The sequence below is a fragment of the Somniosus microcephalus genome, unplaced genomic scaffold, assembly GCF_052327205.1.
Source record: "Somniosus microcephalus isolate GS21.2 unplaced genomic scaffold, FLI_Smic_1.0 unresolved_chr4, whole genome shotgun sequence".
Taxonomy (NCBI): Eukaryota; Metazoa; Chordata; class Chondrichthyes; order Squaliformes; family Somniosidae; genus Somniosus; species Somniosus microcephalus.
In genome coordinates this window covers 23,166,556-23,181,033 of record NW_028225182.1, presented here as the reverse complement: position 1 = coordinate 23,181,033, position 14,478 = coordinate 23,166,556, and the positions used below count along the sequence as shown (strand labels likewise).

At 49.6% G+C, this 14,478-nt stretch overlaps 1 protein-coding gene across 4 annotated transcripts in view; it reads right to left on the bottom strand.

Moving 5' to 3' along the window:
* LOC147090035 (uncharacterized) overlaps positions 1 to 14,478 on the bottom strand; it is a 37,524-nt gene that overhangs the window by 198 nt on the left and 22,848 nt on the right. For 2 of the 4 annotated variants that reach the window (XM_085977210.1, XM_085977213.1), the window contains one exon: positions 3,310 to 3,417. In XM_085977210.1, the coding sequence (XP_085833336.1) occupies positions 3,310 to 3,417 (108 nt within the window). Of the gene's footprint in view, positions 1 to 13; positions 832 to 1,967; positions 2,055 to 3,309; positions 3,418 to 14,478 lie in introns of those variants that run through there. The other 2 variants (XM_085977212.1, XM_085977211.1) reach the window with 2 other exon arrangements.

Below are 14,478 nucleotides of genomic sequence, written 5' to 3'. Positions count from 1 at the left end.
ACATGTCTCAAGCAGTCAATGCTATTAAATATTCATAAAGTTGTGACAAGCATTGCCATCACAGATTGTTATCAGGTATCAGAACAATGCATTCAACTCAATCCCACCCTGATTCTCACTTCCTCAAAGTTCAAAGTCTTTGAGCAGATCGCCGATTCATTTTTCTCTGATGATCCCTCGTGTCACTACCACCAGTTTTCCCTTTGTTATACACACTAAGCCCAAATACGCTTTCTTTGCCAGCATTTCCTTGTCATGTCAGCTACATGCAATACGTTGATCTAAATTTCCACAAGATCACAGTAGTGGGCACGAGAGGAAGGGACAGGATGATTTGATACTGGTTGAATTGGAAAGTGGTGAATCTTTAAGGATGTTCTTGTGAAGGAGACGACATTGTGATCCGAGGATCATAGACTCCTGGGGACCTGCTACATGATTCTGATCAGAAATTCAGCTTGGTGAAGATCCACCACTTCAGCGGAGAGGCTGTGTGTGTGTATAAGAGAAAAATGAGAGACTGCTGATTACACATCTGTTGGAGCTTTTGTTTTATGTTCGAGAAAATTCAAAATGCGCATTAAACATAGTGTTTTGAATTTTGAGACAAAGCCTCTAATTATCTCACCTGACTAGTAACCTGTGTTATGTTGACAGTTTGAAAACAGAAACACTCCAATTACTTAAAACTGTCAGACAGAGACACACAGGCCTCAATTTTAAGCACCACCAACAGGCAGGAAATGGGTTAATATCTGAGACGTGTACCTCCCGGCTCCAACCCGCACGTTACCGTCCTGACAGAGACTCATCGCAGCGACGAGGCTCCCACTGCAGAGAGACGAGAGCCTCATGAATAACCTAACTGGGCAGGTAAGTGGCAAATTAACTTTAACGTAGATAAAGGTGATGCACTTTGGTCGGAAAATACACCTTAGACAATAAGGAACTGAATGGGCTAGAAGAGCAATGGGATCTCGGGATACAGGTGGCAAATCAGTAACTGAGGGTAATGTCGCATAATTTGATGATACAAAGATAGGTGGGAAAACCAATTGTGTGGAGGATGCAAAGAATCTCCAAAGGAATATAGATAGGCTAAGTGAGTAGGCAAAAATCTGGCAGATGGAGTTTAATGTGGGAACATGGAGGTTACCCACTTTGGTAGGAAAAATAAAAAAGCAAAGTATTATTTAAATGGGGAGAGATTACAAAATGTTGAGGTACAGAGGGATCTGGGGGTCCTTGTACATGAATCACAAAAAGTTAGCATGCAGGTACAGCAAGTAATTAGGAAGGTAAATGGAATGTTGGCCTTTATTGCAAAGGGAATGGAGTATAAAAGTAGGGAAGTCCTGCTACAACTGTACAGGGCGCTGGTGAGACCACACCTGGAGTACTGCGTACAGTTTTGGTCTCCTTATTTAAGGAGGGATATACTTACATTGGAGGCAGTTCAGAGAAGGTTCACGAGGTTGATTCCGGAGATGAAGGGGTTGTTTTATGAAGAAAGGTTGAGCAGGTTGGGCCTATACTCATTGGAGTTTAGAAGAATGAGAGAGGATCTTATTGAAACATAAGATTCTGAGGGGGCTCGACAGGGTGGATGTATAGAGGATGTTTCCCCTCGTGGGGGAATCTAGAACTAGGGGGCATAGTTTCAGAATAAGGGGGCACCATTTAAATCGGAAATGAGGAGGAATTTCTTCTCTCAGAGGGTCGTGAATCTTTGGAATTCTCTTCCCCGGAGAGCTGTGGAGGCGGAGTCATTGAATATATTTAAGGTGGAGAGAGACAGATTTTTGAATGATAAGGGAGTCGAGGGTTATGGGGAGCGGGCAGGGAAATGGAGCTGAGGCCAAGATCAGATCAGCCATGATCTTATTGAATGGCGGGGCAGACTCGAGGGGCCGAATGGCCGACTCCTGCTCCTACGTCTTATGTTCTTATGTTTATTTGTATTTTACCTCACAACGGTATACAAAGATCAAACTGTAGGAACTCTCATCTTGATGCAAGTCTACTGAGTCTTCGAACTTTAGTCCATGACTTCACTATAAATAAAATACATAAGGCATTGTATTAATGTGTGAATAACCTTCACTTTTATCTGAACTACTGACCATCAGAGTCAGAGTTACTGTGACTGTGATAAAGGCTGTTTGATGAGGCACCACATCATTAGCAACTAGACGGAGTAGATTGAGTTTTAGGGATAGTTGATGTGATGGTTTCTTAAACAGGTGTTACTATTGGAAAATGTGCCAGTGTGAGAGCGATACCCCAAAATGTTACAACATGTGCCCAATGCACAGATTACCAATTAATTCTAATTTGACTTGATCTGTTCCAGTTCGAAATGTGCACCTCGATGTAAGGAGCCCAGTAGAATGAAATGTTTTACAATTTAGGCTAACTATTGGTACACGTGTTTTCCGCTGTGATCTGTATGTGTGTAACAGTGTAGAAGTTGGAGTCTGCGAATAAGTGGCGGAGGGACAGGATCGGTGGTGGAGATGCCAGGGAGAAAGGGAGATTCGCCTGCCTCACTCGGCGTGTCCTGACTATAGGGACAGACTTGATCACCATTGCAGTGTTTGGAGAGTGTCAGTGAGGGATTCTGGGAGACTCCTGATTGTGCCAGCTTTTGTTACTTTGAACTTCCATTGTTGCTATCGAAAGTTCTCCTTGGTATTTTGTTCCAGCTATAGTGGAGTCTAGATTATCCACCAACTCATTAACTACACCTTTGATTATCTACAAGAATTATCGCTGCAATTGTCACTGGCAGAACTTTTGTGGGGAGTCCCACCTTCTTTAATGGACGGAGGTTTAATGATTGGAAGCCCAATGGATAGAGATTCAATAATCGGGGCTCAACGGGCCGGGGGTTTAACGGATGGGGGTTTAATGGACCGGGGTTTAACGGACGGGGGTTTAATGGATGGGGGTTTAATGGACCGGGGTTTAACGGACGGGGGTTTAATGGATGGGGGTTTAATGGACCGGGGTTTAACGGACGGGGGTTTAATGGATTGACATTTGATAATGGAGGTTTAATGGATAGAGAATTCATTATGAGGGTTTAACTTTGGATGTATAATGGGTGGAGGTTTACCGATGGAAGTTTAATGGATGAGGAAGCATGTAGGCATCAAATTTGTCACAGCCAAATTTCATGTAAATTTTATATTGGGAAAAATAGGAAGAATGTACAAATTGAACAGAACTCCCAACAACAATTACAACAAAGTAATGAATATATTCAATACAATTTCTCATGATTATAGCAATGGAATCAGCACTTACTGTGCTTCACAAAGATGATAAAAAGTATCCCTACAACAAACACATAAACCACCACTGCAGCCGCGATGGTTCCGAAAATGTGCCTCATGGGAATCTGGCATTCTGTAACTGTAGGTAGAGAATGAATATTGTTTGTGAAATTCAAAAATTCACACTGTTAATTCTTCTGATAAAATTCAGTCTCAGTTTAAATAATTAAAACTATAAAAAGGAAATATATTGGGTAATTAACAAATATATTGCCCCTTAGACATGCTTCATTGTGTGCCGGTTGGTCAATACAGCCCGAATGGGTTTGCACGTAATTTACACGCTGCATGGTGTGCAGTGTGGGACTTTAACTGATGACAACTGATTATCATAGAAAGCACTCACTGTAGAAACATGATATCTTTGTATGGTTCATTCTAAAACACCAGAAGTAACAGCCTGTGCACATCAACCAGGTTAATTCTGAAAGACCAAAACATGCAGCATGATTGGAGTGTAGAGGAGCTAAGGATCCATGGGCCACATCAATGGCCATCGTCTTGTTTCCCCCAGACTCTGATGAGTAATGTGAATTACCTCCCATTGCTCCACCCAAAGTACACACAAAGGTTAATTACAGTCAAAGGAGAAAAATCATTGGAGGGAGTCGAAAGTCAATCCTTGAATGATAACTAGAGGGCAGTACACACAAAGGCTACTTACAGTTTATCGCATGGCTAGTCACATGCTGGTGGGGGGTGGAACCAGGAAAGATCACGGGTTTTGGGTGGGGGGGGGGGGGGGGGCGCGGTGGAATTAGCAATCGGGAGGGAGGAGGGACTGATACCTGGGATGGCAGGAATGACGTATGCGGAGAGATTGGGTCGATTGGGCTTATACTCGCTGGAGTTTAGAAGAATGAGAGGGGATCACATTGAAACTTATAAAATTCTAACAGGACTAGACAGACTAGATGCAGGAAGGATGTTCCCGATGGCAGGGGAGTCCAGAACCAGGGGTCACAGTCTAAGGATAAGGGGTAAGCCATTTAGGACAGAGATGAGGAGGAATTTCTTCACCCAGAGAGTGGTGAACCTGTGGAATTCTCTACCACAGAAGGCAGTTGAGGCCAATTCATTAAATATATTCAAGAAGTAGTTAGATATATTTGTTAAGGCTAAAGGGATCAAGGGATATGGGGAGAAGGCAGGAACAGGGTACTGAATTTGGATGATCAGCCATGATCTCATTGAATGGCGGAGCGGGCTCGAGGGGCCGAATGGCCTACTCCTGCTCCTATCTTCTATGTTTCTATGGGGTGAGGGGGAGACTGGGAAAGATCACAGCCAGGTGGTGGGGGCGGGGGGAGGGGGGAAACCAGCAATCGGGAGGGAGGGGGGAACCGGGAAAGATCGCAGTTTGGTGATTGGGCGGGTGGGGGGAGGTTGGCTGATTGCGGCTGAAGATTTGCTTGAGGGGCTGGGGGAGGGCCAGGTGTGCGGTGGTGAGCTCTCCTGCTGCTCCTGGCCCACAAGAAGTGCCATGAAGGCACTTACCTGCTGCATCCGCTGCTCCCATCTCCCTTCAGCTGCCAGGTTTCCCCGAGCCCGGGAAACACGGCCAGCCAGCATTAAATTTAAATGGCTGCCAAAATATGTAAATAGGAATGGAGCCTCATTTCCATATTATAATGAGGGACCCGCCTCTCCAGAGCGGGTTACTCCAAACCCCCACCCCCCTACCGTTAAAACAGAAGCAGGGCAGCTCGAAGCGGGTTTCACATATTTGCCCATTTAACCCCACCCTTTCCCGTCCGTCGTGGGGGGGTTAAAATTCCCCGCACTATTTCCTCTGGTGGAGGCAGTCCAGAACATGGCGGCAGAATCTTCAAATTAAAGCCAGGCCATTTAGGAGCGATGTCAGGAAGCACTTCTTCACACAAAGGGTGGTGGAAATCTGGAACTCTCCTATAAAGCTATAGATGCTGGACAATGACTGAGATCGATCGATATTTGTTGAGTACAAGTATCGAGGGATCTGGCGCAAAGGCGAGTAAATGGATTTCAGGTACAGATCACCCATGACCTAATTGAATGGCGGAATAGGATCGAGGTGGCTGAATGGCCTCCTTCTGTTCCTACGCTTCCCCTATGACGTGGCTCATGACACCCCTCTGCAGGCTCACTACAACCTGAGCAACAGTTATAATTAAAGCCAGGGAACCACCAAGGTCATTGTTAAGCAAACCACCAGGATGTTGAAGTAGAGGTCCAACCTTGCATTACAGTGAAGTCTGCATTTGGCGAAGGCACAGCAAGAGTGTTCCTCATTGAAGGAAGACCACCTGGGGGAAGATGAGCAAGCAGCAGAAGATGGAGGGCCACCTCAATGCCTTGCAGCAGGAAATGTGAAGGGTGATCTGCTCACTTCCCCTCCCCTCAAACCTTACATGGAGTTCCTCCGCATCAACAGTCATTGCTTCTTCTTTCACCACTCCCCAGATGCAATGTTATGCAGAAAAGTGGGAAGTGATACATTTGGTAGGAAGAATGAGGAATTTCTTCACTCAGAGGGTGGTGAACCTGTGGAATTCTCTACCACAGAAGGCTGTGGAGGCCAAGTCACTGAATATATTTAAGAAGGAGATAGATAGATTTCTAGACACAAAAGGCATCAAGGGGTATGGGGAGTGAGCGGGAATATGGTATTGAGTTAGAGGATCAGCCATGATCATATTGAATGGCGGAGCAGGCTCGAACGGTCGAATGGCCTACTCCTGCTCCTATTTATCTATGTTTCTATGAAGAGGTGTGGGGTGGTGAGCTCTCCCGCTGGGTCAAAATCCTGGAACTCCCTCCCTAACAGCACTGTGGGAGTACTTTCACCACACGGACTGCAGCGGTTCAAGAGGGCAGCTCACCACCACCTTCTCAAGGGCAACTAGGGATGGGCAATAAATGCTGGCCTTGCCAGCAACGCCCAGATAATGAAGCAGTCCATGCCCGCATGCAACAAGACCTGGACAACGTTCAGGCTTGGGCTGATAAGTGGCAGGTAACATTCGCGCCACAGAAGTGCCAGGCAATAACCATCTCCAACAAGCGAGAGTCTAACCACCGCCCCTTGACATTCAATGGCATTACCATTGCCGAATCATCCTGGGGGTCACCTCTGACCAGAAACTTAACTGGACCAGCCACATAAATACTGTGGCAACAAGAGCAGGTCAGAGGCTGGGTATTCTGCGGCGAGTGCCTAACCTCCTGACTCCCCAAAGCCTTTCCACCATCTACAAGGCACAAGTAAGGTGTGTGATGCAATACTCTCCACTTGACTGGATGAGTGCAGCTCCAACAACAGACAAGAAGCTCGACACCATCCAGGACAAAGCAACCTGTTTGATTGGCACCCCATCCACCACCTTAAACATTTTCTCCCTCCACCACCGGCGTACAGTGGGTGTAGTGTGTACCATCTACAAGACTCACTGCAGCAACTTGCCAAGGCTTCTTCGGCAGCACCTCCCAAACCCGCGACCTCTTCCACCTAGAAGGACAAGGGCAGCAGGTGCATGGGAACACCGCCACCTCCAAGTTCTCCTCCAAGTTACACACACCATCCTGACTTGGAAGTATATCGCCGATCCTTCATCGTCGCTGGGTCAAAATCCTGGAACTCCCTCCCTAACAGCACTGTGGGAGTACCTTCACCACACGGACTGCAGCGGTTCAAGAAGGTGGCTCACCACCACCTTCTCAAGGGCAACTAGGGATGGGCAATAAATGCTGGCATTGCCAGTGACGCCCACATCCCATAAATGAGTAAAACAAACTAAATGGTACAATTTTAAAGGGGTTGCAGGAACAGAGAGACCTGGGGTGGTGGTGTATGTACATAAATCTTTGTGAGTGACAGGACAAGTTGAGAAGGTGGTTAAAAAAGGCAGACAGGGTCATTGGCTTTATTAATAGAGGAATAGAGGACAAAAACAAGGAAGTTATAAAACACTGGGTCGGCCCCAGCTGGAGGATTGTGTGCAATTCTAGGCATAATATTTTAGGAAGGATGTCAAGTCCTTGTAAAGGGTGCAGAGGAGATTTATCAGAATGGCACCAGGGATGAGAGACTTCAGTTCTGTGGAGAGGCTGGAGAAGCTGGAATTGTTCTCCTTAGAGCAGAGAAGGTCAAGTGGAGATTTGATAGAGGTGTTCAAAATGATGAGGGGTTTTGATGGGGTGGAACTGTTTCCAGTGGCGGGGGGGGGGGGGTGCCCGGTAATAAGAGGACTCAGAGAAAAGATCATTGGAACATATCTGGGGGTAAATGGGAAAGTCTTTACACAGTGAGTTGTGATCTGAAATGCACTGCTTGAAAGTGTGGTGGAAGCAGATTCAATAGTAACTTTCAAAAAAGAATTGGATAAATACTTAAAGGGGAGAACATTGCAGGGAAAGAGCAGGGGGGTGGGACTAATTGAATAGCTCTACCAAAGAGCCAGCAAAGGCACAATGGACTGAATGACCTCCTTCTGTGTTGCATTATTCGCAGAATCATAGAAAGGTTCCAGCACGGAAGGCGGCCCTTTGGCCCATCGAGCCCGTGCTGACTCTCAGCTAGTGCCACTTCCCTGGAGCCCTGCAAATTTTTTTTCCTTCAGATAATTATCCAACTCCCTTTTAAAAGATAAGATTGAGTCTGCCCCCACCACCCTCTCAGGCGGTGCATTCCAGATCTTAACCACTCACTGCGTAAAAAGGTTTTTCCTCATGTCGCCTTTGGTTCCTCTGCCAATCACCTTAAATCTGTGTCCTCTGGTTCTCGACGTTTCTGCCAATGGGAACAGTTTCTCTCAATCTACTCTGTCCAGACCCCTCATGATTTTGAACTCTTCTATCAAATCTCATCTCAACCATCTCTGCTCCAAGGAGAGCAACCCCAGCTTCTCCAGTCTATCCACGTAACTGAAGTCCCTCATGCCTGGAATCATTCTCGTAAATCTTTTCTGCACCTTCTCTAAGGCCTTCACATCCTTCCTAAAGTGTGGTGCCCAGAATTGGACACAATACTCCAGTTGAAGCCGAACCAGTGTTTTATACAGGTTCATCATCATTTTCACACTTTTGTACTCTGTACCTCTATTTAGGAGGCCCAGGATCCCGTAAGCCTTTTTAACTGCTTTCTCAACCTGCCCTGCCACCTTCAACGATTTGTGCACACATACCCCCAGGTCTCTGTTCGTGCACCCTCTTCAGGATTGTACCCTTTCGTTTAGATGTCCTCTCCTCATTCTTTCTACCAAGATGTATCACTTCACTCTTTTCTGTGTTAAATTTCATCTGCCACGTGTCCGCCCATTCCGCCAGGCTGTCTGTGTCTTCCTGAAGTCTAGCACTCTCCTCCTCACTGTTCACTATACTTCCAAGTTTTGTCTCATCTGCAAATTTTAAAACTGTGCCCTGTACACCCACGTCCAAGTCATTAATGTATATCAAGTAAAGCAGTGGTCCTAGAACCGACCCCTGGGGAACACCACGGTATACCTTCCTCCAGTCCAGAAAACAACCGTTCACCACTACTCTCTGTTTCCTGTCACTTAGCCAATTTCATATCCATGCTGCCACTGTCCCTTTTATTCCATGGGCTTCAACTTTGCCGGCAAGCCTATTATGTGGCACTTTGTCGAACGCCTTTTGGAAATCCATGTACACTATGTCAACTGCATTACCCTCATCCACCCTAACCCTAACCTCCTCTATATTAGGATTGAAGTCCCCCAGTATCACTACTCTATCGTTCTTGCACCTCGCTGTAATTTCTCGGCAAACTTGCTCCTCCATATCTTTCCCGCTATTTGGTGGTCTATAGAATACACCTAGCAGTGTAATGGCACCTCGATTGTTTCTTAACTCTAGCCATATAGATTCTGTCCTTGACCCCTCCAGGACATCCTCCCTCTCCAGCACTAACATTCTCCTTAACCACCACCTCCTTGATATACCTATCAATTCATCCAATGAAAAGCGACGAGTTAAGAAAGTAACTATAGGTTTTTATTGGTTAAATAACAGAGCCCACCCTCGTGGGTGATCGGATCCAACAAGGAGGAATACCAGCCAGTCGACCACCTTTATACCTGGGCAGGTAGGTGGAGCCATGGGGCGGAGTCAGCAGTGGTCAGCCCAGGTATAACAGCGTGACAAGAGGCGACCTCATGTAGTGATACAACAGTGTAACAGTGATAACCATAGTGTAACGATATAACAGTGGAAAACATAGTGTAATGATAAAAGTGGTTTACCACATTCACCCCTTGTTTAGATTTGAGTCCGGCGGGGTGAAGTGTATTACCAGTTCGGGTATGTCAGTCTGTCCGGAGGCCTCGTAAGCCTTTCCGATCGTCGCAGCAGCGGCGGCGGTGTTGCAGTATTTGATGTTGTTGCTGGTGTCTGCGTGGTCGGCGAAGGCTCGTGGGGTTCCGGCATGCCCTCTACCTGGGCTGGATTAGGGGGGGTGGTGGGGGGGGGGGGGTAGCGGTGGTGTCTCAGGAATGCCCGAGGGTGCGAGGTCTCGTAAAGAGACTGTGTCCTCCCGCCCGTCTGGGTACGCCACATAGGCGTACTGGGGGTTGGCGTGCAGGAGGTCCACCCTCTCGACCAGGGGGTCCGTTTTATGGGCCCTCACGTGCTTTCGCAGCAAGACGGGCCCCGGAGAGGTCAGCCAGATTGGTAGCGTGGTTCCCGTAGTCGACTTCCTGGGGAAGACAAACATTCGTTCATGGGGGGTGGCGTTAATGGCCATGCAAAGCAGTGACCGGATGGAATGCAGCGCTGCCGGGAGGACTTCCTGCCAGCGAGAGGTTGGGAGGCCCTTAGACTTTAAGGCTAAGAGGACGGCCTTCCATACAGTCGCATTCTCTCTTTCCACCTGGCCGTTCCCTCGGGGGTTGTAGCTGGTGGTCCTGCTTGCAGCAATACCTCTCGCTAGTAGGAACTGGCGAAGTTCCTCGCTCATGAAGGAGGAGCCCCGGTCGCTATGTATATAGTTTGGGAACCCGAACAAGGCGAAGAGGTCGTTCAGGCATTTGATGACCGTGGTACTGGTCATGTCTGGGCAGGGGAAGGCAAAGGGGAAACGGGAGTACTCATCAATAATGTTGAGGAAGTATACATTACGGTCAGAGGACGGGAGGGGCCCCTTAAAATCGATGCTCAAGCGCTCGAAGGGGCGGGTGGCCTTGATCAGGCTTGCTCTGTCCGGCCTAAAGAAATGCGGTTTGCATTCGGCACAGGTTTGGCAGTTCCTGGTCATGGTCCTGACCTCCTCGATGGAGTAGGGCAGGTTGCGGGCCTTAATGAAGTGGTAAAGTCTGGTGACCCCGGGGTGGCAGAGGTCGTTGTGGAGGGTCTGCAGTCTATCACTTTGCACGCTGGCGCATGTACTTCGTGATAGAGCATCTGGGGGTTCGTTCAGTTTACCAGGCCGGTACAAGATATCATAATCATAGGTGGAGAGCTCGATTCTCCACCTCAAGATCTTGTCGTTCTTGATTTTGCCCCTCAGCTTGTTATTAAACATAAAAGCGACCGAACGCTGGTCGGTGAGGAGGGTAAATCGTTTGCCTGCCAGGTAATGCCTCCAGCGTCGTACTGCCTCCACGATCGCCTGGGCCTCCTTCACGACCGAAGAGTGTCGGATCTCGGGGCCCTGGAGGGTCCTTGAGAAGAAGGCCACTGGTCTCCCCTCCTGGTTAAGGGTTGCGGCCAGGGCGAAGTCGGATGCATCGCTCTCCACTTGGAAAGGGATAGACTCATCCACCGCGTGCATTGTGGCCTTAGCAATGTCTCCCTTAATGAGGGAGAAGGCTGCGCACGCTTCTGCCGTCGGGGGGAAGGAGGTGGACTTCATGAGGGGTCTGGCTTTGTCCGCATAATTGGGCACCCATTGGGCATAGTAGGCGAAGAGCCCCAGGGTTCTCCTCAGCGCCTTTGGACAGTGGGGGAGGGGAAGCTCCATGAGGGGGCGCATTCTTTCGGGGTCGGGGCCGATGACTCCGTTCTCTACTACGCAGCCGAGGATGGCAAGGCGCGAGGTGTTAAACACACATTTCTCCTTATTGTAGGTGAGGTTCAGCCGCTGGGCCGTACGGAGGAACCTCTCCAGATTAGCATCGTGGTCCTGCTGGTCGCGGCCGCAGATGGTGACGTTATCTAGATAGGGGAACGTGGCTTGCAGCCCGTTCTGGTCAACCATCCGGTCCATCTCCCTTTGGAAGACAGAAACCCCGTTGGTGACGCCGAAGGGAACCCTCAGGAAGTGGTAGAGGCGGCCATTCGCCTCGAAGGCGGTATACTGGCGGTCCTCAGGGCGGATAGGGAGTTGGTGATAGGCCAACTTAAGGTCGATGGTAGAGAATACGCGGTACTGTGCAATCTGGTTGACCATATCAGATATGCGGGGAAGGGGGTATGCGTCCAGCTGGGTGTACCGGTTTATGGTTTGGCTGTAGTCGATGACTAGGCGGTTTTTATCGCCGGTCTTGACGACTACGACCTGAGCGCGCCAGGGGCTGTTGCTCCTCTCGATGATGCCCTCCTTCAGGAGGCGCTGCACTTCAGAGCTAATAAAAGCTCTGTCCCCGGCGCTGTACCGCCTGCTCTTGGTGGCGACGGGTTTACAGTCGCGGGTGAGGCTGGCGAACAGGGAGGGAGGCGGGACCCTGAGGGTGGATAGGCCGCAGGTGGTACGCGGTGGGCGGTTTAAAGGCTGCTGGTTGTCGACTGTGAGTGGGGGGAGGGGTCCACCGTATGCTAGAGTGACACTTTGAAGGTGGGATTGGAAATCCAGCCCTAGTAGGACGGCAGCGTAGAGTTGGGGCAGGACGAGAAGTTTAAAATTTTTATACTCCGTGCCCCTAACCGACAGGGTCACAACACAGTAGCCGCTGATGTCTGTAGAGTGGGACCTAGACGCCATCGAGACCCGGTTGCGCGTTGGCCGGACAGTGAGGGAGTAGTGGCTCACCGTGTCTGGATGGATGAAGCTCTCCGTGCTTCCGCTGTCGAACAGGCAGGTCGTGGCGTGGCCGTTTACTTCGATGTCCATCATGGACTTGGACAGGTGATGCGGGCGAGCTTGGTCCAGTGTGACGGAGGCTAGTGTATGGCTGAGCGAGCTGCTGTAGTCTGCGGGTGAGGCGGTGGTCGGGTCTGGAGGCGAGGTGGCGGTCGAGTGTGGTGGGTAAAATGGCGGCGCCCACGGGGTGGAGTGAAATGGCGGAGAAGATGGCTGCCCCCACAACTCACATGTGGCACTGCTGGTGTCGGTGGCCTTGATCAAAGATGGCCGCCCCCACGACTCACACGAGGGGATACTGGCATCTGTGGCCTTGATGAAAGATGGCCGCCCCCACAGCTCGCATGAGGCACTGCTGGTGTCTGTGGCTCTCCCTCTGCAGGCCTTAGCGAAGTGGCCTTTCTTCTGGCAACTGGAGCAAGTCGCGTTTCTCGCAGGGCAGCGCGTCCTCGGGTGTTTCGCCTGGCCACAGAAGAAGCAGCCGGCGGCCCGATCGCGGGGCTCCGATGTCGCAGCCGGTACCGGGGGTGGCGGTCCCGAGCGGGTCCGGGACGCCGACGCTGAGGTAGGTCCCAGGGGTGGCGCTGCGAGGGGTATTGCGGTCGGGGTCGGTCCCGAGTCCCAGGGTCGCGAATTACAGTACCTGGAGTACGCCTCGAGGTCCCGATGGGCCACTTCTAGGGAGCGAGCGAGGGCTGCAGCTGTGTTCAGGTCGAGGTCCTTTGCTTCAAGCAGTCTTTGCCGTGAGTAGTCGGACCGCAGGCCTTTCACGAAGGCATCGCGGATATTATCTTCAGTATTTTCTGCCGCCGTTACCGCTTTAAAGTCACAGTCCCTGCCGAGTGTTTGTAGCGCCCGTAAAAATTCATCTACAGACTCTCCTGGCTGTTGTGGGCGGGATCTTAGGAGATGTCTGGCATACATGGAATTTACCGGGCTCTGGTACTGTTGTTTCAGCAGGTTGATGGCGGCCTCGTATGTAGTAAGGTCCCGGATGAGTGCGAATACTTTAAGGCTCACTTGGGCGGTCAGACCTCTTAGCTTGGATCTCTGAGGCATGCCGGATTCTCCCAGGTAGGATTCGAAACAGCTCAGCCAGTGTTCGAAGTCGAGGGCTGAGTTTGCTGCCTGTGGGTTTAGATCCAGGTACGGTGGTCGGAGGGCTCGCAGCCAGGCCGGCTGCTGTGGCTGTTGTAGCTGGGCGTCTGACTGGTCGTTTGGCTGCTCCGTTGACTGGTCGTTTGGCTGCTCAAGTAACGACATTTTAAAATTTAGCCAATAAAATTGATATACCTATCAATTCATCCAATGAAAAGCGACGAGTTAAGAAAGTAACTATAGGTTTTTATTGGCTAAATAACAGAGCCCACCCTCGTGGGTGATCGGATCCAACAAGGAGGAATACCAGCCAGTCGACCACCTTTATACCTGGGCAGGTAGGTGGAGCCATGGGCGGAGTCAGCAGTGGTCAGCCCAGGTATAACAGCGTGACAAGAGGCGACCTCGTGTAGTGATACAACAGTGTGAACAGTGATAACCATAGTGTAACGATATAACAGTGGAAAACATAGTGTAACGATAGTGAACGATAAAAGTGGTTTACCACAGTCCTATCTTTCCTTCCCTATCTTTCCTGAACACCTTATAACCAGGAATATTTAATACCCAATCCTGTCCTTTTTTGAGCCAGGTCTCCGTTATTGCCACACCATATTCCCATGTGGCTATTTGTGCCTGCCGCTCACTGACCTTGTTTACTACGCTTTGTGTTCACATACATACCCTGTAAACCCATCTTAGACCACCCTGTGTTCTCTTTTAGTCTGACCCCATCTAATAACTTACTATTTCTTACTTTAGTGCTCTCTGTCTCCCCCATTCCTTTGAACACTTTATTTCCCCTTTCTAATGTTACATCCTGGTGCCCACCCCCTGCCAAATTAGTTTAAACCCTCCCCAACAGCACCAGCAAACCTCCCTGCGAGGAGATTGGTTCCGGCCCTGTTGAGGTGAAACCCGTCCGGCCTGTGCAGGTCCCACCTTCCCCAGAACTGGTCCCAATGCCCCAGGAATCTGAAGCCCTCCCTCCTGCACCACCCCTCTGGCCACACATTCATCTGCTCTATC